The 25,223-nt window shown below is 42.8% G+C and overlaps 1 protein-coding gene across 4 annotated transcripts in view; it reads right to left on the minus strand.

The window, feature by feature from the left end:
* Window positions 1-25,223, minus strand: part of JADE2 (jade family PHD finger 2) — a 232,061-nt gene that overhangs the window by 167,934 nt on the left and 38,904 nt on the right. For all 4 annotated transcript variants that reach the window (XM_089530074.1, XM_089530083.1, XM_089530064.1 and 1 more), the window contains exon 3: window positions 24,509-24,594. In XM_089530074.1, coding sequence (XP_089386200.1) covers window positions 24,509-24,594 — 86 coding nt within the window. The remainder of the gene's footprint in view (window positions 1-24,508; window positions 24,595-25,223) is intronic.

A 25,223-nucleotide genomic window follows, 5' to 3' on the forward strand; every position in this document is an offset into this window, starting at 1 on the left:
TTGGTGACACTGGGACATACCCCTTAAAGTACCATACTGCCATAAAAAAGCAGTGCAAGAAAGACAGCAAGCGATGCACGGGCACTGCAGTCTAGGGTCCTTTCACACTACACAATTATAACACTATGATACTGCTTGAACTGCCACAGCAACACCCTAGATAATCTTGGGATTTGCAGTTTGGGAAGTCAGTTATAGGAGCACTCTGGCACTGCCAATCTCACAGCAACTGAAGTGGAATCAGCACTATAAGTGTGTAGAAGTAGTGTGAAAGGGGCCCAGTTGCTCTGACATTAACATGTACCTATGCCGGCCACAGACTGGACAGGAGAGAGATTTGGGATAGAAAAGTAAGATTTGAGTTCACTGGGGTAAAGACTTTTTAAAAGGAAAGCTAAAGAGATTAATGTCAAGTGAGAAGACAAGACAATCATATGCCAAGTTCTTTAGAACTCCTAAGGGAAGTGAAATAATTAGAAAGAAGAGAAGTTCAAAGAAAGGGCATCAGAGAGAGCTGCAAGTCAGAAGAAGCTACAGTATTAGGTTTGTCAGAAATGAGACTTTGGAAGACTTGGTGAAAACAACTTCAGGAAGGTAGAAGAAGACCCAATAATGTTGAAATGGGAGAAGAATTAAGGGCAGCAGGTTAGACAACGCTCTCAAAAAAGCAAGGTAAAAAGTGACATTAGTAGTCCCCGTTAAGTATTTCAAAGCAGAAAGCAAGCTGTAGAAAGCAATGCTTCCAGGCAAGGCAAAACTGCCTGTACAAAACTGTGTAGCAGCACTATCGTCTGGTCTTGTCTCTGACAGTCGTATAACCAAGGTGACTTCAACCTGATTTCAGGCTTTCTCTTTCTTCAGAGAGAAAACAAAGGGCATGCTAACCAAAGGTATAGTGTTTCTCCTTCATTTTCAGCTCTCTAAGAGTTCAACTAGGTTAAAGACTGTCCTGTCCCTACTTGTGAAGCTGCCTCACATTGTTTGTTTCTAAATTTAATGTAATTGGCAATGTCCTTAGAGCAGTTTAACAAAACACTGAAATACCAGTGAGAAATTATGTGATGGTAGGTGGCAGGGCTTTCTTGGGTGCTTCTGTTCTCCCTCATACAATTTTATATTACACAAAGAAAGCAAGTGTCCAAATGGGGCTTCACAAGCAAATCATGATAAATACAGCTCTTCCTCCACTTCTGCATATTCTCAGCATTTGGTAATCAACAGTTAGACTTACTTTCAAAGATGACAATTCCATTTTTAATGGTCATAACAGTTGCTGATGTACCTATGCACTGTACATTGGTCTAATCCAATTTTAAAGTATACTTTTAAAGTCACTTTTAAAATTATAAGCCCCATAATCTCCCTTCTCCAAGAAGCCAATGGTGTTACTAGATGATTGGTAAGACGAACGGACGGATGGAAGGAAGGAAGGCTGTCGGACTGCCTCTTCCCTGTTTTCAGGAAGGAATCACAGTGATTCACTGATTCTTGCATTGTTTGAATGTTTTTTTTTTCCTTTCAGACATGGGGAAAAAGCTGTCAACACAGATCTCTTCCAGCAGGTGTTCCCTGAATAGACAACCAGCCACTAAAAATTAGAACATCTGAACCTACTACTCCCCGGAACCATGCTATAGTCATTGCTGACGGGTTTTTAAGGGGGTGGGATATTGGGATATGAATCGTTTTACAGTGCGTCCACGTTATACGCAGGTGTGCAATACGCTGCTTTGAGCTTACACGCAAAGCTTCATAGAGCAATGTGGGGGCGCAAGGGGCAGCGTGTCCCATTTGAATGAATGGGGGTGCGTGCCTGTGGCGCCACCGCATACACAAGCCCCATTCACTTGAATGGGGCTCAAGCATACGCGATATTTGGCTTACACCAGGGGGGGGGGGTCCGGAACAGATCCCCGCGTAACCCAAGGGTGCACTGTATTTTAACTGTAAGCTGCCCAGGTTGTGTTCCACAGAGAGGTGGGATATAACTAAATTTTATTTTTTGTTACTTTTTTTTATGAGCAGCACCTCTGCCCTCTCTGCTCAAGGTACACAGGTAACAAGGAAAATATGGGGGGAAAAAACACTTTGGTTTAGAAAACAGAACTAGGAGAAAGCTGGGACTGCACGAAAGTGTGAATGTTTGCCTTCAGAATGACTGGAAATAGTGATGTGAGTCTGTCAAGAGCCCTGGTGGCGCAGTGGTAAAATGCCTGTACTGCAGCCATTCTCTCAAAACCACAAGGTTGCGAGTTCAAGACCAGCAAAAGGGCCCAAGCTTGACTCAGGCTTGCATCCTTCCGAGGTCGCTAAAATGAGTACCCAGACTGTTGGAGGCAAATTAGCTTACTTGCTAATTAGCTTACTTGCTGTTCACCGCTATGATCTTTGGAATAGCGGTATATAAATAAAACAAATTATTATTATTATTAAGGATTAGGTGTAGCCTAGCCATGGTCCTGAAACCACCCTTTAAAAGTTCCCTGTTGACACAAATCTTGTGTGTTATGTTCCCAGACTGGTCAGTCAGATTCAGCATTTTCAAACGTCTCCAATTGTTCATCAGGATAGTTATATCAAATACATTTTATTAGCAAGGGCTAAGCACAGAATTTGATTCTGCTGCTGTTAAACTCAATAAAATTCACAGCATTTTCAGATGAGTCATAAGTTTTTTTTGGTTAGGTGAAGTGAATACATGAAGAGTTATTGGTAAATCAGAATATGCAACCAATGGACTCTTATCAATATACTCTGCAGTTGGAGAAATATTAGAACACAAAGGGGCGGGGGAAGCAGTTTGCTCTGGGAGAGAGGGGAAAGAAATGGGAACCAAGAATCCACTTTATCAATATTGTGCTTCAGCTTGCAGACATGACTACAAGCATAATATAACAATGTTAAAAGGTTAAAAGAACAACAGGTTAATAGAACAAGAGAAGATGTTAGCTGGCAACATATAATTAATTAGTGTTCAGGAAGGATGCTGTTTGTCACCTCTCTCTCTCTCTCTCTCTCTCTCTCTCTCTCTCTCTCTCCCTCTGTGTGTGTGTGTGTGTGTGGCGTGTGTATGGCACAGATGGGAAACTCTGATGGCCAGAATCTCCAAATAGTTTTAATAGAGGCTTAGAAGATAAAAGCTAACACCATCTAATGGGGTGTTTCTGTATGTCTATATATTGTCCCATCCAAGCAGCGTCTGAACTCCCTGCCCAATGAACCTCAACAAATGGAGGGAGGAAATCTCATTCATAGACCAAATGTCAGCGGGGCTCTGTAATCTCTGTTATTGTTGCAGTCAAGCGCTTCCCCTCCTCACCCTCCCCACCATCTGGAGGTCTTTCTGCAGAGGAGAGCCCATGAAGGAAGCCTATGAAGGAAGCCAAGCAACTCCTAATTGATGGCCAAGTACCTGACAGTTTGCTCCCTCAATCCTCCCTTTGCCTTCTCTCCCAAACAGTCAGGAAGAGCAAGCATTAAAATAATTTCTCTGGAGTTCTTTTTGAAGCAGCAGGTGGGCCCCATCTTCTTTTTGCCATTTGTCTTGGTGAGACTGAAATCTTTTTTGTTTTGAAAGGGAGCTCAGCCATGTCTCCTAATAATGAAATACACCTTTGCTACTGCTACTATTGTTGTTGCACTACTAGCTACTACTTTGAGTCATTTATCTAGTTCATTCTACATCACCAGGATGCCATTCACCTGTCTCTGCCATTGGTGGCATCCCTTTGGCTGAAAGGCTTACCCATGGGATTGGCGTGTGAGACTTTGATTATCTAGTAAACCAGTTTTGACACTGCAAATCCCTTGCTACATCTTGAATGGAAGCACATGGCATTTATAGTCTATGAGCAGGTGGGGGGGAAGCGCTATGGAATCAAAAGATCAATGTTGGGTGAAAGGATCTCATCAGTACAGCCAGGGTAGTTGGAGGCTTGCATTTTTAGTTCAGTGAATCTGCCCCCCTCCCCTAGCTTCTCCTGCCTCCCCCAAGCTGTCCCTTCTGGCTTTTCAGATCAGGATTGGGATAGAAGATTAGTCCCAATTTTATGCCAAATAATTTATGATTATATCTATTTCCCTGAAGATGATAAGGCATGCTACTGCTTGAATTTGCAATATTACTTGTTTAGTCCTCCTCTGAAGAGATAAGCCTCCACATTCAAAGGCAAGCAAGTGTGCCAACACAGTCCATCATAAGTATATGTCCTTTTTATGCCAAACTGGAAATGCACAAAGATGAACAGCTATCAAAAACAGAATACTTTAGAAGTGATTGAAAGCTGCAGGAAATTTGTAAAAGAAATCAGAACATTTGTCTGGAGAACTACCAACAGCTAATACTCTCAAATTGTAATCTGAACATTTTCCCTTTTGTTTTGAATTATCTGGGATTAGAGTTTGGGAAATGACTCAATTATTCTTCTCAAGCTCTTCTGAATTATTTATAGAAGCTAAATAAAGAATAAATTGGGCAATGATGAACTGAAGACCTGATGGTGGAGAGAAAGTTGCATACTGGAAAACAAGCAATTTTCTCTCAATAGGACTGTTTATTATTTTTCTTCCTTCTGCAGAAATTGACAAATTATCTTTAAAGGTCTGCTGCTTAGCAACACTAGTTCCACTGATCTGCCTGGAAGATGTTAATTGCATCGCCAAACAATGAGAGCTGTTTAAAGGGATACACTTCTAATTTAATGGGAAAAGGAATCAGTCAGGAAAATGTATGATAGGCTAAGACTGTTGCGTACAGTCTCAAAGTAATGATCTGCCATCTATACTGCTCACATTTCATCAAAGTGTAGAAGAAGCTGTAGCTTTTTTAATTTACAGTACATTGTCTAAGTCCCCACAAGGGATCTGCTCTAGGGATCTAGTTTATTTGGCCTTCCTTCAACTATCAACCAAGAGACAATCTGATTTGGTCAAGACTGTATTGGTGAAAGGACATGCAAGATGTGTGAGACAGAGGAACACTTATTATTCTGCTGCCTTCACGTAAGGAACGTAGCACAATCTACAGTCACATTTAGAGACAAGGCCTGTTCTGCCATACAAAAGACAGCATCAGGATTGGGGATGGAATAATTGAAGGGAAGAAATTAGTTTCTGAATTACTCCTCCCTGTCTGGTACTCTCCAGATGTTTTGGATTACAGACCCCATCATCCTTAGCACATGCAGTTAAACCTTGTCTAGATAAGCATTTCAGTACGTCCACTGGCAGTTATCACTGTAATTCTTGGAAATGAACTTTGGTCAGTGAAATGGATCCTCCATGCCCTTTCATCAGCTAAAAGACTTAGGGCCTATACAGACCAGCACTTTGTGTCGGCCTGTGGGCGGAGCCAGGGTGCAGCGTCCTCACGCTGGACACCCTAACTCCACCCCAACTCCACCCCAGGGCACCATTTTGGTGTGCGCTGGCATGACTCCAGCGCTGCATCCACGTGCTGCAGCACTGAAGGGGCATCATAAAGCCGCACCGCCGCAGCTATGACGCCCATTGGAGATCGCTAAAAGGAGCTCCTTTTTGCGGTTCCTTTTTGCGTGCTCCAGAGGCCGGACTGGGGCTGTGGCATGAGGTTGCTGCAGCCCTGATCTGGCCAGTAAAGGGGTGTCTGCAGAACACCCCTTTGGGGCAGTCTGCATAGCCCCTTAGACGACAGTACTGGAAAGCAAAATGCCCATCCCCAGTGGACAGAAGATAGTAGGCAGAGGACCTCATAACCCTCCCAGCATTTGAACATGTGGCATGCAGCCATCAGTTGTCTTGTAGGGGGGAGGAAAATGTTGTGTGGGGGGGTTCTCATTGCTTTCTTCAAGAAAGAAATTAGTGAAAAATTACATCCCTAAGAAAGACTCATAGTTAGGTATGGAAACTAATTACTCCATATAATGATAAAATCAGGTGCTGAGGACTACCAAGACTATGGCTCAAATAAAGTAACTAAGGCCCAGTATAGACTGCCGGAAGGCAGCGGTCTGGGGCCGATTTTAGGGCTCGGGATTGTGGAGTGACTGCATGGTTCTGAATCCTACCATGTGGCAGCGCTGCCATCATGGCGCGGCCCCATCCACATGGGGGCCACCATGATGACGCAAGCGTGGCACAGCATCTAAACATTGCAGCAATCACTGCATGCAAGTGTGCCATTGGTGCACTCATGGTGGCCATTGCTTGCAGCAGGTTCTTTTCGGTCCTGATGGAGGCTGCGGTATTTGGTTGGTGCAGCCTCTGTCAGGAGTAAAAACGGGCGGCTCAGCTTCCCCTTTTGGGGTGGTCTGTCGAGCCCGTAAGAAACAAGATGGAATTCTAAGCTTGCTAAAAGATACAAACAAGTTAAAGAAAACAAGTACTAAGGAACCCACCTCTGCCAAAACAGTGCAGTAAACACTTAGCATATTCAGTAACCATAGTGGCAATTAGAAAATAAAAATAGGAGGAAAGGGGCAGATGTCCTGCTTGAAGGGAAACCTTATTAAAAGTCTTGAATATGAGTCCTTCTATTAGGAAGGAAGGCAGACAAAATCCCATTTGCTTCTATTGTGTTTCAATAGCCCCTGGATGAAGGTTTCCTCATACTGGACACAACTCAAGTTTTTCACCAGACATGTTCTATTGACTTCAATGGGATTTTCACACAATTCGGTGTTAGGGTCTTTTTTATTATTTCAAGGGTGGGGGGGGAATATTTTATGCAAAATACGAAATCTTTGCACAGAAAAGGGGTACACATTTTTTTGCCAAAAAAAGGTCTTAAAATGAAAAATAAATCATCAAAAATTGATATAAACTCTTCTAATCTGGCAGGGTGAAAACTTCTGAAACCCTTGGTTGTTACACAACAACAAAGTAATCCAAAATTTATGTCCTAGAAAGCAGAGCCATCATTAGCCCTTACCTCCTCTTCTGAGAAGCCAATTCCATTGGGCTTTGCTTCACCACAAGTGTCATCCAGGAGTCATTTTAAAAGGCTGAGTGACATCAAGGCTTATGCATGCATTTTATTCTTTTTGTCTACCCTTCCCACCCCCTTTTCCTTTTGTGTTGTCCCTCCTTTTTAATGACTAAAAGCCTATAGGCAGAGGCTGTTGTCTTTTTAAAAAATTGATAAATAAGCTGCTGAATCCAGCTATAAAGTAAATTCAAAAGCTAACAAAAAGTAAGTACAGAAATAAGGAACTTGAGTGGATTGGGGCCTTTGTGTTGACTGACAAGTTACCAACTGCCTACTACTCCAAAAATACATGTCCTCTTCAGTTCCTTTGCTTTGTATAGTCCGTCTGGAATTCTTCTCGCCTAACAAAGTTTTGTGAAAAGAGAATTCATTCATCCAGAGAACACTTCCCACTCGCCCAAAGATCCTACACCAGCTAATGGGACCAGTCAGTCCATGCCCTAAGAATGTGACACAGTGCTGTAGGTGGTAGCAATTTCTCTCTCATGCTACCGCTTTAATATAATAAACACCATCATTAAAAATCAACCCAAATGAAAATATACTGGTATGTCCATTCCCACCCAATTGAGCTCCTGAGACAGTCAGAAGCTGAATAAAATCACCACAAAGTGCATTTTCAATAGGTTGTTTGCAAGGGCCTTATTTACTGTCTACTTGGGAAAGGCAGGCTGGCATTCTTTTTAAATACATTTAAAGAATTAAAAGCCTCAATTCAATAGGAAGCCATAGCACATGTATTAACTGCAGAAGTTGAAAAAAAAAAACACAAGAAAGAAATAACTAACAACATTATCAAACTTTTACACCATGAAACCCAATCAAGCAATCATAGCATTTAGTTCAAGGGGGGAAAATGACCCAACTGGGTGATCATGAAATAATCCTTAAAAAAAATAAGACAAAATACATATAGTGAGGCACAATACATGTGTGCAGAATCTACCAAGGCAAAAAGTTAATTTCCTCATTTGCTACTATTTTGGGCATATCCTACTGTGTCATGCGTCATGGCTGTTAAAGGCCAGATGAAAAGCAAACAGATCCCAAAGGCCAGTTCAGTAAGCATGGATTTGGGTGTGGAAGGAATAGCTCTGTAAGAGTGATGTCCCAAAGCAGAGCTAAGGAGCTGTTGGTCCTCCAGGTGCTGATCGGCTCCAACCCTCATCATAGCTCACCATTGAGGAGGCAGCCAGGGCTAAGGGGAATAAAGTTTAACAACTGGGGTGGTGGTGGTCTCCAAACCAGTTCCAAAGCTGTTATGATCTGGGAGCAGCCTAATTCAAATCCTTCTGCAGTGGCATGGCAGAAGCCAGAATTGTGTAGCAGGCAGCGGATGTTCTTTTTTCCTTGCTTCCCCTTCCCTCTTATGGATGTTTCTCCCTTGGTACATGGGATAAGATGAGATTTCCAAGCCAGGATATGCAAAAGAGGATTGGTGTCTGCTAACTGGTAATCATTGTTTGCTGGGAAAGCCTCTGACCCTGAGTGGTTTCTCATTTGCATTTGCTGAGTCCTGGTTTTGGTGTTCTTCAGGACTGGTAGCCAAACTTTATTTACTTTGAGGGTTTGGTAGCCAATGGTCAAATGTGTTTTCAAACAGCATTTTATGCCTAGGATGGTTTATAATGTGTTCTGCTACTGCTGATTTTTCTGTCTGACTTAGTCATGTTCCTTGATTCGTGTTTGAACACTGTATTTGGCAGTCCCTATGTAGACTTGTCCACAGCTGCATGGTATGCGGTAAACTCCTGCGGCTGTGAGAGGGTCTCTCTTGTCCTCTGCTGAGCACAGCATTTGCTGGAGTTTCTTGGTTGGTTTATAAACCATTTGGAGGTTGTGTTTCCTCACCAGTTTCCCTATTCTGTCTGTGACTCCTTTGATGTATGGAAAAAATACCTTCCCTTGGCCGGTTGATTGTCTTAACTCCTCTGGCTTTTTCTGGACTGACTTGAGCTAGAATAACCATTAGCCTGTATGGCCTGGTCTAGGTGCTTCCATTTGTCTTCCAAGAAGTGGGGTTCACAGATCCATTTTTCCTAGTCTACCAGTGTTTTTATTGAGCTTCTTTTTTGTCCTGGGTGATGGTTGGAGTTCTTGTGCAGGTATCTGTCAGTGTTTGTAGGTTTTCTGTATACTGTGTGGCCCAAACACTGGTTTGGTTTGCAGATGACCAGGACATCCAAGAATGGCAGTGTCCTTCATTTTCTTTTTCCATTGTGAATTGGATGTTAGGGTGGATGCTGTTCAGAAACACAGCCAGATCTTCTTCTCCATGGCTCCAAATGGTGAAAGTGTCATCCACATATCAGAACCATGTTGTGGACTTTTTATGGTGCTGTTTCCAGGGCTGCTTTTCAAAGTGCTCCATGTAAAGGTTTGCTATCACAGGGCTTAGAGCAGGGGTAGGCAACCTTTTTGAGCCAGGCGCCGGGTTGCTGTCCCTCAGACAACTGGGGGGCCGAAGCTGGAGGGGGTGGAGCTTCCACCCCCGGGGCGGGGCTGCGTGCCAGGGGTGGAGCCTCCACCCTCCGGGGCAGAGCTCCCACCCCGGGGGCGGAGCTTCCACCCCTGGGGCCGAGCTTCCACCCCCGGGGCCAGGCTACCTCCTTTTTGCTGGCCCCTGACAGGGCCCCAGGCCCTGTCAGAGGCCGGGAAAGAGCCGGCGGGGACCACCAGCGCTGGACGCCTCCCCCTCTTTGCCGGCCCCTGACACCAGAGGCCTGCTGCCACCGCCGGAGCCCTCCTGGAGGACCCCAGCAAAGGCAACAGGCCTCTGGGAGGCTCGCTGCTGTCACAGGAGCCCTCCTGGAGGGCCCCAGCAGAGGCAACGGGCCTCCCAGAGGCCCACTGCTGCCGCCGGAGCCCTCCTGGAGGACCCCAGCAAAGGCAACGGGCCTCTGGGAGGCCCGCTGCTGTCGCACGAGCCCTTCTGGAGGGCCCCAGCGGAGGCAACGGGCCTCCCAGTGGCCCGCTGCCGCCGCCGAAGCCCTCTTAGAGGACCCCAGTGAAGGCAATGGGCCTCTGGGAGGCCAGCTGCTGCTGCAGGAGCCCTCCTGGAGGGCCCCAGCGAAGGCAACGGGCCTCCCAGAGGCCCACTGCCGCCGCCGGAGCCCTCCTGGAGGACCCCAGTGAAGGCAACGGGCCTCTGGGAGGCCCGCTGCTGTCGCAGGAGGCCTCCTAGAGGGCCCCAGCGACGGCAACTGGCCTCCCAGGGGCCCGCTGCCACCGCCGGAGCCCTCCTGGAGGGCCCCTGCCACGGCAACGCGACCTCAGGGAAGGTCGCGTGAGATTTCGCTGCCATTTCCCCCCCAAAATGGCGGTGCCCAGCAGCGGCAGGAGCAGCCAGGGGCTGGCTCAAAGGCCTCCGCGGGCCGCATCCCACCCGCGGGCCGGAGGTTGCCGACCCCTGGCTTAGAGGGTTTCTCATGGCTACACCATCACTCTGCTTGTAGAATTCATTGTCCCACTGGAAAGTGGTGAGGCAATGTTCGAACAATGTTGTGTGGCCAGAAACCTGGCCAAGTCATATGTGGGAGATCCAATGGCACTCACTATGGGTCAGAGTGGAATGGAATCCTTGTGGATCTTGGGAGATCCATACAGTCTTGGTGGGAGAGCCTCAGATTTGCACAAACTTTGTCTTGTGGTTGGCTGAATTGAGCAGTTTTTGATCAGGGTGTTAAATTTCCTTGTGATTTTGGTGGTTGGATTTTGTTTCAGTTTTTGGTATATTGCAGGATCCAGGAGTTCCTTGATTGTTTTGTTCATCTGTATTGTTCAAATGCAACACAGCTTACAATATAATCATTAAATCAAACTATTAACCCTATCTTTTAGTAAAACAAAACCACAATTACTGAGAGGATAAAACCATGAAGAACTGAGCAGGTTCAACATCTCTTTCAATAAAATGATGTCTCTTGAGGAAGCAGAAAACCACCAAGAACAAGGAACACAAGAACGAGGTATCTTTGAAAGCACAACCACAGAGAAACCCTACTTCCACATCTTAAGTAATCACACCACTTACATTAGAATATAAAAGAGAACCTTTCCAATGAATCTCAGGCCAAGGACAGACTCACAGAAGAGAATATTCTCATCTTAGGCTATTTAGAACTTAAACAACAACAACAACATTTTGATTTGGCCCCAAAAATTGAACTGTGATTTTCGCTTACATTTTTAGATACTCACAGTAAAGAATGCTGCCAGTCACACTACCACTCTTTATTTACAGCCTTCTACCATACACTAATTCATACATTTCTGGCCTTGGGCCAATACCAATATACAGCAAAATCATTTCATAGTTTGAAGATATAAATCAACACAGAGAATTAACAAGTATTCCTTGCTCTATAATTCAGGCAATAATTCAGCATCCCTCCAGAACAATTGAACTAGAACAGAAACAACATCCAATTCAAAATATAGAGCTGTGATTCTACCATTGTCACTTGCCTTCTGGCGTATGATTTTTTAACATCTTTTGCCCAACGAAGTAGCCAGTGGAGCTTTAAAAATTTTTATTTTGTGCATTTTAGGTAGCCAATATAGGTATCACTCTTTTGTGGATTTTATCATTCTCGTTGATATTCAAATTACAAGGAGATATGCACAAATCAAGATTTGTTGCTCCAGGCCAATTAGTCTGTGACAGCATCACCACATTTTCCATCTTCTCCAAAAGAAGGGCAAGAAACTTCTATTGCTTATTATTCATTTTGAACCATAATAAACTGTCAGCTCTGGTCAGCTATCAGATGTCATTTCTAGATAGTCCATAACCATGGTATACTCTTTAAAAAGTGCCTCTGCTCTCTATAAAATTCTAGCAACAATCCAAAGCATACTTACTTTACAGTATAGTTTACAGTAGTTTAGTTTGGTAGTTTGCAGTGAATTAAACCAATTCATGGAGAACAGGCTACTAGTTGTGATTGCTGTACTCTACAGGATCAACTATATCATGTACTTAATTGCTTAGGAAAAGGATCAGGAGGTTGCGATGACTTGTGGGCATCTCACAAGCATCAGAGAACAAGATTACGGTCTGGACAGGACTCAACATTTGTTTTATGTTGTATCAAAACCAGTAAGATTTGTTTCTAAACAACTAGGTTTAGGATCTTTCTCTTTTTAGACCACTTAAATAAATCAAAAGACATCATGCCTAGAACTGCTTCAATTAGCATATCAGACACTTTTGCAATAAATAAGCTCAATTTGAATAGTTTAACTACAGACTTCAGCTACAAAGAAACAATCTTGCATTCATGTAGGTTCTGTGATGCTCATACTGAGAGGGTTCATTAACATGTTGGAGCACTTGTTCATGCTAAGATGATGTTGTCAAAAAGTATTAAAAGGAGCCTAAGGCTATGATCTGCAGGATCTTTAGGTCGCAGTATTTATACAAAAGAGAGACAGTGCGGTGTAGTGGCTTAAGCACTGGACTACAACTCTGGACAGCAAGACTAAATCCCCTGCTCAGCTCTGGAAATCCACTGAGTAACCTTGGGCAAGCCACACTCTGTCAGCCTCAGAGAGAGGCAAAGGCAAACCCCATCTGAACAAATCTTGCCAAGAAAACCCCATGACAGGGTTACCAGGATTGACTTGCAAGCATAAAACATTTAGGCTAAAACAACAATTTATACTAATTTATTACCCAAAGTACTTGGTCACAACATTGTAACGTGTCCCCAACCACCTCACAATTCTTTCCTTCTTTGTGACCCAACACCCCTGTGGGTTTTTAAAGGTCAGTAGCATGGATGGATGTTAAATCACAGGCTGTGGATAGTTAAACAAGAATAAAAGTTTATTTTAATACATAATAGACAAAGGTAACTCTGACATGAAGTTGTTACTATGTCTTCTTTTGTTGCATATATATATATATATATATATATATATATATATATATATAAGTCCAGTTTCCACTTTCCAATAATAACTCAGCCGCACAGGCTATACTAACACTCAAGAAATTATGTAACCCAAACCCCTCTTTCTGAGTCTGGCTACACTGAGTCTCTCCTCTCTAGACTCTCCAGAACTAATAATGTCCCTCCCTGGACCTAACAGACCCTTCCTTGGTCTATTACCAAAATACTGTTCTCTCAGTCTCTAATCCTAACTATCTTCCCCACTGAACTCCAGCTTCATCCCTCAGGATTCCAAACCCTAACTGACTCAACCCAACTGCCAAGCGGAATGTTCAAACTCCTCAGCCAGCACCTGATTGGCTAGTGGATCTCTGGCTTCTGATTGGCTGGTTTGTAAGTCAGTTCGTCACAAACATAAAGTTCCAATCTGAAATATAGGTTTCGATAAAACTAACCTCAAGACCAGTATAACACCCTGAAGTTTGAACATAGTGTTATCATACAATTGCTAGAACGTGATGATCAATATATTCCAAGTTAAACTCTCTATAACAATTTATTGGTTTGCACATCTTAGGCTCAAGCTGTACAATACAAGCATATACCTGATTACTCAAAAGCCAAGCCCCATTTATTAAACTGGGAAAGAAGAACACAAATAGGTATATATAGGACTGTAACTGGAATTTCATGATCCTATAGCCTATTAGTATATAGTCCACAAAATGTGACCAGTGGCAGATTATTTTCAGATGTTGCCACATTTGTATTATGAAAAATACTACAAGTTATACACCTCTACAGTATTCACTTAAAAATCCATGTGCTGAGATGCAAGGTGCAGCAAAATAAATGAATCCGTCCATCATATCTTTATTCTATCTCTGGGAATCTATTTCTAAGTACAAAACTAGTAAAACCTGAACGTACACTTAAAGACAAAGAACAGCTGGAGAACGCCAACCCTTTGCCAGAGTTTATTGCAGATCCATCATAGTGGTTGCTGCTGGCACTGGCTCCTTGAATCTTTGTCTGCCCCTGAACCTACGAGCTTGGAACGGACTTGACTACTCCAAACCTTCTGGCTTCCCTGACCTTGGACTGAACTGGCTTCCATGACTTCTGGTATCCTGATCCTGGCTTTAGTTGTGGCTTGCTTCACTCAGACTATAGAAAGGTCTGTAGACTGTCTGTCAGCTGCCTAGTTTGTTTTCCTTGCTGAGCCATCACTATCAGCGTTTGCTTGTGTGGGTGCTTGCAGCATTCCAGGACAGAATAAACTCTGGCCAAGGGTTGGCGTTCTCCAGCTGCTTAAATCAGAGACGCCCTCCCTTTTGCCAGCTGTTGCTTATCTGCAGATTGCCTCTCTGCAAGTCTCTTACATCTGCGCAAGCAAGAATTCTCAGCTCTCCTTTGCCTAAAGGAAGGAACCTCCATGCTTTGTTCTTCCACTGGGGCAAAGCTAGGCTGCTGAGCATCTGGAGGGGACCCCACAGAGCTAAGGTCTGGCTCAGCCTCAACCACTGGGGCTGGAAGATCAGGGCTGGGGTCTGGCAGGGCAGAACTGGGACCTGGTATGGCCTTAAGTTCCTCCTGCACCTGAGGAGCCACGGGCTCCTCCTTGCCCTCCTCTTGGCTGGCCATGACAGTAGGGCCAATTCAGAAATGAACACAAGTACGTGGATGGTTATCACACCACAGAAGAACACAGCGCCCATCCCAATGCCAAAGTAGTGCGAATGCAAAAGAAATTATCATATGAGTATATACCCTTCATAGTCTAGAATTTGAATTAGCATCCCTGCACATGCACAGCAAGGGCAGAATCAGATCGTGACCTTTTTACACTTCTGGAGGGGGCTTGCTTCCAGTTCCCGTGGTTTCGCCTTGTTTCACGTTATTTGCTCATTCATTACCCTTTATTTCACGTTATTTAGGCAATTCACATTATTTGTTCTTTCATTATTCTTTATTTCATGTTATTTAGGCAATTCACATTACAGTGGAACCTTATTATACGCGGGGGATCCGTTCTGGATCCCTCCGCGTATAAAAAAAATCCGTCTATGCTCGAGCCCCATTGTGTCCAATGGGGCTCGTGCGCGGCGGCGCGCGAGGTGCAACGGGTGCGCGCGCCCATTCAATTGAATGGGACGCGCCGCCCCTTCCGCCCCGTGCGCGCCGGTGGCTTTGAGTGCCTATGCTCAAAGCCACCTATAAAAAGACCGCGTATGCAGAGGCTCCACTGTATTTGTTCATTCATTACCCCTTATTTCATGTTATTTAAGCAGTTCACCAGTTCACAAACAGTCCAAAGCAACTTTGCACTTGGTTTGAGCATTGGACTATGACTCTAGAAGGCAAGGATCGAATCCCACTGGGTGACCTGGTGCAAGTCACACTCTCTCAGCCTCCTCAGAAAATGGCAATGGCAAACCCCATCTGCATAAACCAAGAAAAACCTGTGACAGGGTCACAAGAGAGAAAGAGCCAGTCCCTTCCCTCCAATTGGAGAGGATGAGTTTGCAAAGGGAAAGAGCCGGAAAGAGCTGAGAGGAGGAGGGAGGGAGGCTGTGTGTGTGTGTGTGCGCGTGTGTGTGGGGAGGGCTGCTTCATCCCCAAAACAGCTCCAAAACTCCAAGAGAACCCCCCCCCCCCAGCAGTACAATTTTCTTCATTTCTCCCACCCCTTTGCTCCCAGAGGGAGCACAGGAGAGAAAACTGCAGCCAGCAAAGGAGCTTGGGAATTGTAGTCTGATTCGAATGCAATCCAAGGGCGACCCAGACATGCGTTCCATACCTGCCAAATTCGAATTGAACACAACTTTGGAGTGGAACAGGATTTGTAAATTCTTTACTTCCCCAAATTTACACATATTTCGTTTGACCCTGGATTGGGTTTGAATTGATTACATGAAACATGAAAACTCATGAGTGCATCCAGGATCACACTGCACTGACCTTGCAATTTCCCCCATGTGATAACGTCTCATGTGGTATACAATCCGTAAACCCAACATTTTACTAACCTAAGATGGAAGGTTGGGTCAACCTTGGAGCCCTGCAGGACTGACATTTAAACACTGCACCACCAGGGCTCCTTATAACTTACTCCTCATTCTAAACCTCTGGAAATTTTGGTTGAAAAATATCAGGTTAAATCTGCTCATGATTTCAGAGTGAACTTTAAAACAACTATACAGAGTGCTCAAGGACTGCTATCCACCCCCCTTACAAGTCCTTGCAAGGGCTTGGTTTATTTTTTTCCAGTTCACAAGCCCTTAAAAGGGCTGTTCTGAAGGCAGAGAAGATGGCAGGAGTTTCACCCCTCCACTGGGGATTTGTTGCCATTCCCCCAACACTGTCCTTCTGTCAAAGTGCTGCTTTTGTTACTAACTCTGCTGCTGCTCCTCCTCCTTCTCCTCCCTGTGCTTCCTTGATGGAACTCCACAGACAAATGAAGCAAGGGTGATCAGCAGCTTGAATATATTCCCCTTCTTCCCTGACCTTACTGAAGCCTTTAGGCTTGCCTGGTCTTGCCTAACAGCCAAAGATGCAATTCCTGTTGCCTGGTGTTTCCCACTCCTTCCTGAAGCCTGCTCAGGCCATGTGGGCTTCTGGGAAGTAGAATCAAAACATGGTGCCTCATTGCTCCGCTATGCTGTAAGCCTGCAAAACTACCCCCACACTAAGTCAGGGAACACTATTTCTGTGAAAATGTGAAAATACCACAGAGTATAAATTAGCCTTCATTCTTTTCTCCCACAATGCCCATGGTCATGGATCATTTTAAGCTGAGAATTCTGGCTTAATAAACTATTATGTGAACCAACAGCATAATGATACATGGACCCATTTGCTACCCCTTCTCACCCTTGACTTCACAAAAACCAGTAAAATATCCAGGAAAGGATAGCTTTGAGTTATATCCAAACCCAAGATTATGGTTAATTTTACACAATTCAACCAGAGAATGGAAGCTAACATCAAATTGTGTTTTAAAGCTCACTGGCAACACTGAATTGTTTAGGAACATCTGACCATTACCTCAGGCTTCGATTTTTAATACAATACTAGTTTTATATGGTTTGTTTAAAAGCTTTTGTGAAAGCAGAGGTGCAACAGAGTTGAAAGGCCTGCAGTTCTATAAGTTGTGGCTTAGCGTACTGTGCAAATGTTACTAATGCAGTGGTTTTCAAATGATAGGATGGGACAACAAGGGGGCGCGACAGTTGCTCAAGGGAGGGTGCAAGACTTGGAGGTTCTGATTCCTCCTCCTCCCAAACTTTTTTGTTTAAAATGTACTGGTATACATGTATTGAGTTAAATATTGAATTTAGTAAATGAAACTGTTCTAATTTGAGCAATGTTATTTCCTTATAAAATGTTAAAATATGAATATGCATGAATGTGCAAATGAAAATACACTAAACAAACAAAATATTTTTATTCATATACTATGTCGAGTGAGGAGGCATGACTCCTGCATGTAGATGTAAAAGGAGGGTCCAAAGGTTAAAAAGTTTGAGTATCACTGGACTAATGAGTTCTAACTAATAAGGAATAAGTTTAAAAATACTCTCTCTCATTTATTTCAAAAACAACAACTGTGTGTTTAAAGAATTCCCTCCTTTTAATTACTTTTAATTACTGACCTCCCATTTGCCTTCTTTATACTTCAATCATTCCCCTTTCCCTTTTGCTGACCTCACTCTAAAATCCCTTTGATATCTTCTATCCAGATCCTTAAGTGATCTATTTTGCTTCAAAATCGTCTTACTCCCTTTTCATAAAGCAACCACAGAAAGACGGCCAGTACCCATGAGGTAAGCAAAATATAAATGTAAACAAGGCATTACACGCTCTTCTCTACTGGCTCTTAGCATGCCCTTTGAATTGCTGCATTGTTTATGGTTTCTGTGAACTGTTTCTGACAACTGCCAGAACCTATTCAGGCATTCTCTTTCTGGGATGACTAATCATGCGAGGAAGCAAGCATGCCAATCCCCATCCCATTATAGAGCTGCTTTACTCATGTGAAAAGCAGTAAGATTGAAATGCACACTGTATGTTTGGAGGCTCTCCACACAATTCTGAACTCTGGTTTTCCAAAGATTGGTTCATGGGGAGAGCATCCATGGGTAAAAAGAGACTCTCAAAACTTGTGATCATTCACGTGAGCAAAGCAACCACAGAGAGTTTGCATGCTACCATTCTTGCATGTTTACTTAACCCTAACAGAGAATACCTGAACAGGACTAATATCTTCTTCAGAAGAGGTTAACAACCAATACAGAACTGAAGCACAGTAAGGGCAGGTCTAGATGCTGTTTCGATTACAGGAATTAGCAACAGGAAGAGAGTAATAAAGGTCTTGCAAGTTTAAAGGTTTCTCAAACACAAGATCAAACAAGATCACTTAAGTGTCTATAGTCATCCCTTTAAAGTATAGCTAAAGTTTCTGTTTTCCAGTATTCTGGGAAGCAAAGGGAAGACAATGAAACACATTTTCATGACTGAATATGCCACACTTTGTTTTCCTACCTACACTTTCCTTATATTTCTGGCAACAAACCAGATTCTGAATAATAAGGGCAAAGACAAAAAAAGAGAGAAATGTTTTGCATTTCCAGCCATGTGCTAGCTTTACTGTACTGTTTTGTCAGTGCTGATATATCCTCAGACAGCCAAAAGGAATGCATATTATTTCACCAAAAGGAAGTCATTATGTCAAGACTTTAGTAAAGCATACTGCTAAGAATGTGCAAGACAATGCCTGTGTTGTATTAGGATGACATATTCTCCTCTTTTCCAAAGATACATATAGATATTTTGATCAATGAGAATGTACTTCGTGGGTTCAGGAAGTTAGTTTACGTCACAAGAATGATTACTTCAAGAATGCTAAAGCAAAGAGCAGAGTGGTTCAATCCCAATGCCACTGCAACACTGAATGATAGGCCAAGAAAAATCCAAACCTGTCATCAATAATAAATTGTTGCTGGGTGTCCTGACAATGTCACATAATGACCTCAATGTTTACAAAGGGCTTAGTGTGTGTTTGTCCCCCTGTGCAAAGAAGCTTGTTTTTCCAGTTGCACAGCAAATGTGTATAGCTAATCCCTTGTCACAGAGTCTTTCATAATAGGCATCACCCTTGACTTAGCTAATACCTCTGATTCCTTATCTTTCCTGCTTGTGCTGGTAGACTGAATATGAAGGGCAACTCAAACAAAAGATGGAACTAGAACACAGCATCAAAAGGGGGACAAGTCAAAGATGTCCCGGGTCGTTCATTTATAAAAGCAACTGTTTCCACACAAGAGGGTTTTGCTTCGGAATCCTAAAAGGCAATGTATACATAAGGACTGAGGTCACAAAGTTCTTCTTCCAAGCTTTCCAAATTTCAAGGCTGCATATTTGTATGATAGATTGCTACACCAACTCCCTAGTGATTGGCTATACGTGCAATCATACCCACATCCTCTGAGAAGTAAACACCGACACAGCTCCTTGAGGTTGACTCCCAGAAAAGTTTGAATAGGCTTGAAGTGTATGAGACTGAGCAATAATTTTAGGAAATCTCCAGCTTGAATATCAGTGTTTCTATTGCCTTCGCCTTAGGTAAGCCATTATTGATCAGCCACAGTTCCCACACCTGTGATCTAGAGATAATAATGACCTCCCCCACAAGATTAACGTAAGGACTGCAAGATAATGGCTTGGATCCTAACCTTCCTTTCACAAACATAACTAAATACATTCTTTCACACCTTCCTTTAGCTCTGCAGCCCTGTGCCCCAACCCATCCAAATTTGCTCCTGGTAGGTTAAGAAACCATTGGGAGCACTGGATGTGGTGAGGCTTCAGAACGGATAATATTTGTGGAAATTGTTCTCTCTTTACATGGGCACAGGGAAAGTGCTGCATGGTTCTAATGATTACAGTTACTGTTATTTTTGTTAGACAATGAATTACCTATTCTAAATACAGATTCTAAAACTGAGATTTCATATAATTTAAGATTATAATCAACATTTGGGAATGCTAGAAAACATGACTCCATGTACTTCTGATATTCAACCATTTTCATGTTCATATGCAAAAAAAAATATCAAACTTCTGTTTCTGCATATGCAAGAACAAAAAAAGAAATCTTACCATTAGTGGCATGTGTACACGGGACAAATTAAGCACAGCAATCTGTCTTCATGATGTAAGGCCAATTTCCCGATTTGGGTACAGTCTTCATGACATAAGGTCAGTTCTGATCCAAATCTGCCCTGTTCTTCCCTTAAATCAGTTTTACAGAAATTACCTTTTGCTCTGGATGTTGTAGAAAATCTGGAGCACTCTGTAGGAATGTCTGGTGGCTCTCTACAAACGCATCACCTCCTGTGTTGCCCTTGTGGCGCAATGGATAAATGCCTGTACTGCAGCCACTCACCCACACATCACCAGGTTGTGAGATCAATACCAGCCAGGGGCTCAGGGTCGACTGAGCCTGGCATCCTTCCAAGGTCCTAAAATGAGTGCCCAGCTTGTTGAGGGTAATTAGCTTACACAAAATAAACTGCTTAAGGAGTGCTTAAGTGCACTGATAGAAATGTACTTATTTTTATTTGCCATAGCTATTGCAGGCATGAGTTGCTCCCTCTGAGGCACTGAGCCATCAGACTGACGCTGGGCACCTTGTTTCTGACATGAGAGGGAACGACTTGCACCAGCAGCAGCTGTGTGGTGTGACATAGCAAGAACATATGTGTGTAGACAGCTACCCCGCATCAATATGGCATGCAAAAGTAACAAAGGGTATCTGCAGCAGTTCCAGGGCCAGAATACTCTGGGATGAGCCTGGAGTATTCTGGGCAGTGTAGATGAGCCCTGGGAGAGATTATAAGAGGTGTTGTGCCTTTTTAATTTTTTAATTTTATTTTTTACTTTTTTGCAAAAGCTTCATGAGCTACTTCATGAATAGCTCCCCCCTCCCATTTCTGGACTTTTTAGCAAAAACTTTGTGATTGTTCTTTTGCACAAATGTGTTTACATATAAAAAGGAGGTAACCCCCCCCCAATATATTTTGCCAAAAAAACTGATTATTGCAAACAAAGAAAAATGAAATAAACTTTTTGCAAAAATTTGGGGGAAGAAAGGGCTCAAGAAACATCTTCTGATGCTGCACATTTTTCAATTAGGGTGTTCTGATGTGTGGGGACATATTTCCCACTGAAGGCAAGAACAAATTTGAATTTCCTTTATATCTTTACATCAGTAAATAGATACAATTGGATCAGCAATAAATAACTGCATTTAATGTACCTCTAAACTCTCCCTTCCCACCCATCTCCAATTCATCATGAACAACAAACAATTTCCTTGTAGGTGCAAAATGGGTGCTTTCAGTCTGAACTAATGAGAAGCTACAATACTTGTGTGTTCTCAGCTTGTGCAAAGTCACAGTACCTGAAACATAATACAGGAACAATATTTGCCACAGCAGTGGAAGATAACACCTCAGGCAACCAAAACAGAATAATTTCCCAATCTTGGGATATCATCTGAAAGGGCCAAGATATTTCTCGTCCAGCTTTGTGATGAATGATTCAACTTGCCTCCCAGGAGTCTGGTTTCTATCCTAGCTACTGATGTGTCATACAGTTGCTGGAGGTCTGGAGAGATATGCATAACTAACATTTTCTTTTTAAAACGAACTGCTCATAGCCATGATATACCAGGTAGTGTCACTCCGGAATATCAACACTGTGTTTGAACTGAAATTAACATGCACATTGCTCCACTTTATATGTTACCAGAGCTGGCTTTTGTCACCAATCTACAATATGAAAAGCCACTTCTTAAGCAAAATGTGAGGCTTAGCGTACTCATGTTCCATGCTACAATACAGTTGGCCTTTTTAATATTCTTACAGTGAAGTGTGTACAGCATTACCTGATATAGAGGGTGTACTTTCTTGTTATTTTTGTTTTTGTTGTTTCTGACTTATGGCAACCGTAAGGCAAACCTATCACCTATTTCTTTGACAAGATTTATTCAGAAGACCATTGGCTTTTCCTTCATCTGAAGCTGAGAAAGTGTGACTTGCCCAAGGTCACCCAGCAGGTTTCCACAGCCAAACAAGGTTTGGAACTCAAGTTTTCAGAGTCATAGTCCAATGCTCAAACCACTACACCACATCTGCTCTCAGGGTATACTTACAAATCCTATATAAGCAGGATAGACTTAGGAAGGTCAGGTTTCTGCAAATTTATTTTGTTTATCCTGCTATATTAATGTTCAGCAACATGGTAACGATGAATATCAAATTCCAGCAGGATGAAGCACAGCAGCACAAAGACAGAGGGACAAATGGAAAACCAGAATTCACATCTGAGTGATGCTGCAAGGCTTTGGAAGTGCAGTCTGAGGGAGGGAAAGGATTTGAGCCCTTCACAGCAGAAAAATTGGTGAATGTCATCTGCATCTGAGTCACTGTCCTTAAAATGGCATACTGTCACCCTCAGGCAACTTTTCTCCCTATTACACCTCATTCTTAACATTTATGCTCTTTCAGGTGGCAGAACTTTTTCTTGTAAAACTAGTGTTCATCCTGCACCCTGAATTTTGATCCTTGTATTCTGTTGAGAATTAATCTCCTGAATTGCATTTTATCTTTTAAAAAAATGTATGTTAATTTTGAGAGTCAGAGTGGTGCAGTGGTTTGAGCACTAGACTATGACTCTGGAGACCAAGCTTCCAATCCCCTCTTAGCCATGGAGATGCACTGGGTGACTGTAGGCTAGTCACACTCTCTCAGCCTCAGAGGAAGGTAATGGAACACACACACCCCTGAACAAATCTTGCCAAGAAAACCTTGTAATAGAGTCACCATAAATTGGAAAAAATAAATTGGAAATAAATTGGAGGCACAGAACAAAAAGAAAATGTGCATTCTGTTTGATTTTACTTTCAACTACCTTAAAGAAAATCTTGTAGGGAAAGGTAGATTATCAGCTTTTAAGTTAAATAAATGAAAAACAGATAAGAAAGGATTGTTAAAAGAAAACCCAACATGCCCATACTAAATGCTTTGTCTTCAAGAAGCAGAATAATTCTAAACTGTGGTCTGTTAAGCATGTTTATCAGCCAGTCAATTTTAGCTATTGTCTTAAAATAGCTAAAGGAACTAGAAACCATAAGGAAGTCTGCTGGAGCATTTCCTATTGTGCCAGGCTCATTCACGCATTAGGCTGGCAATGTTCTACCATCAATAAATGATATGCTCAAGGCCAGCTCTAAGTTTTACAGTACTTGGCATAAAATAGCGCAAAAAGAAAAATGCCTGTTTTTCTGCAGGTGGGCACCCACTGCCTCAACACTGCAATGTTTGCTGTTTCCTCACTCCTTGTCTAGCATCTCCATGACAGCGTTCAAAATTTTTAAAAGATACTCATGGCACTGTCATCTTGTGGCAGAGATAAAACTATGGCGCCCATGACAATTCAGGAAAGCATGCATGGGCTTTGAATTCTGGACATTTTTGTCTTGAGTTTTCATACGGAGTGGATTCTATGGATTTTACCAAGATGAGCAATGCAATGGAAACCAGCAGGTTAAGAGTTTACTGCAGGACCAAGGACAGCAACTAGACAGTTCCAGCAGTGTGTAACTGGGCCCTCCAGTGAAAAACAATGTCGACCTCCCACGTGCCAACTGGAGAGGACATAAACAGAGGCAGAATCTTGGCCTATAGTCTTGACTGTAGTAATGCTGAACACTTTCCTCAGCTATCTTCTACACCTTTCAGATGGAGGTTCACTGGAACAGTTGGGTGGGTTTCTAAAGTAGTGGCCTTACACACTACATTCTTACACCACTATGATTCCAGTTGAACTGTTATGGCAATATCCTATGGAATCCTAGGATTTGTAGTTTAGGGAGGAATAGTTAGAATTCTCAGCCAGGCAGCTCCACTGGTGCATCACCAAACTACAAATCCCAAGACTCCACAAGATGGAACCATGGCAGTTAAAATGGAACCACAGCACTATAACTGTAGCATCAAAGGGCTCCTAGTGTCACTTTCCTATGGCGAGGATGGAGTGGGGGAAGAAATCCCATAATAATTCCCCTCAGACTCCAGTGCCCTTGCGATTTAGGTTAATATGAGATCTAGGGTAGCCCCTTTCTTGTCTACAGCTCCTCTAATTTTCCAACCAATAGTGGCTAGACATATTGACTGAGGAGGTTTGGAAGCTATAGTACAAAAAGTAAGTTTTCCAAGCTTTCGTTGTTCTGCATTTTCTAGCCAATATTGGCTAGACATATTGACTGAGGAGGTTTGGAAGCTGTAGTACAAAAAGTAAGTTTTCCAAGCTTTCGTTGTTCTGCATTTGAGTCACAGAAGGGGTGAATCCCTCCTCCCGTTCCCTGGTACAACAGTTCAGACCATTCAGCAGGATCCTACTGTGTATTGTTTTCAGGGAGGTAAAGGAGCTGCCATGTAGATGGGGATAGGAAAACTAGTTCTGCTATCTCAGTTGCATGTGTCAAGATCTGGGTAACCTCCTTTGTATTTATAACTGGATATTCATTTTTTTAAAAAATACCAAACACAAGGGATTAATAGGAACACGAGGAGCAACTAACCTCTGAGGGCTTCTTCTCCTTCTGTCTTGACCAGCCAGCCTTTGAATTTGGAATCCTGGAGCATCTTGAAGCTGATGTTGTCTGACCTTCAGTGGAAAACACAAAGAAAAAAATTATGTTAAAGAATTAGAAAAAAACCCCCAGTTAATTACAGCCTAATTTGTTGACTAGAGCATAAAACACACACACACACACAACTTTCAAAAGTCCTGACTACCCACATTTTCACCATGGCACATTTATATAGATAAAAGGGATGCAGTGGCTTAGTGGTTAAGATGCCATTCTGACAATCAGTCAGTCAGAAGATTGGCAGTTCAAGGCCCAAGTGCTGTATGATGGGGTGAGCTCCCATCACTAATTCCTGCTTCTGCCAGCCTAGCAGTTCAAAAGCATGCAAATGCAAGTAGACAAATAGGTACCACTCACCACTTCTGAGTGGGAAGGTAACAGCGTTCAGTGCAGTCATGCTGGCCACATGATCACCATATTCGTCTTTGGACAATGCTGGCTTTTTGGCTTAGTAATGGAGATGAGCACCGCCCCCTACAGTCAGTTATGACTAGGCATTCATGTCAAGGGACTACCTTTACCTTTACCCATATTTATATATACAGGCAATAGTTAAATACAATTTAGGGTTCAAAATTTCCCAATGTAATAAATTTGTCAATTATAGTCCAAACGTAAGGGTTTTACCTTTGTTGGAAGGTAG

The sequence above is a fragment of the Sceloporus occidentalis genome, unplaced genomic scaffold (assembly GCF_023333645.1).
Source record: "Sceloporus occidentalis isolate IW3139 unplaced genomic scaffold, rSceOcc1.0.p SCAF_1, whole genome shotgun sequence".
Classification (NCBI taxonomy): domain Eukaryota; kingdom Metazoa; phylum Chordata; class Lepidosauria; order Squamata; family Phrynosomatidae; genus Sceloporus; species Sceloporus occidentalis.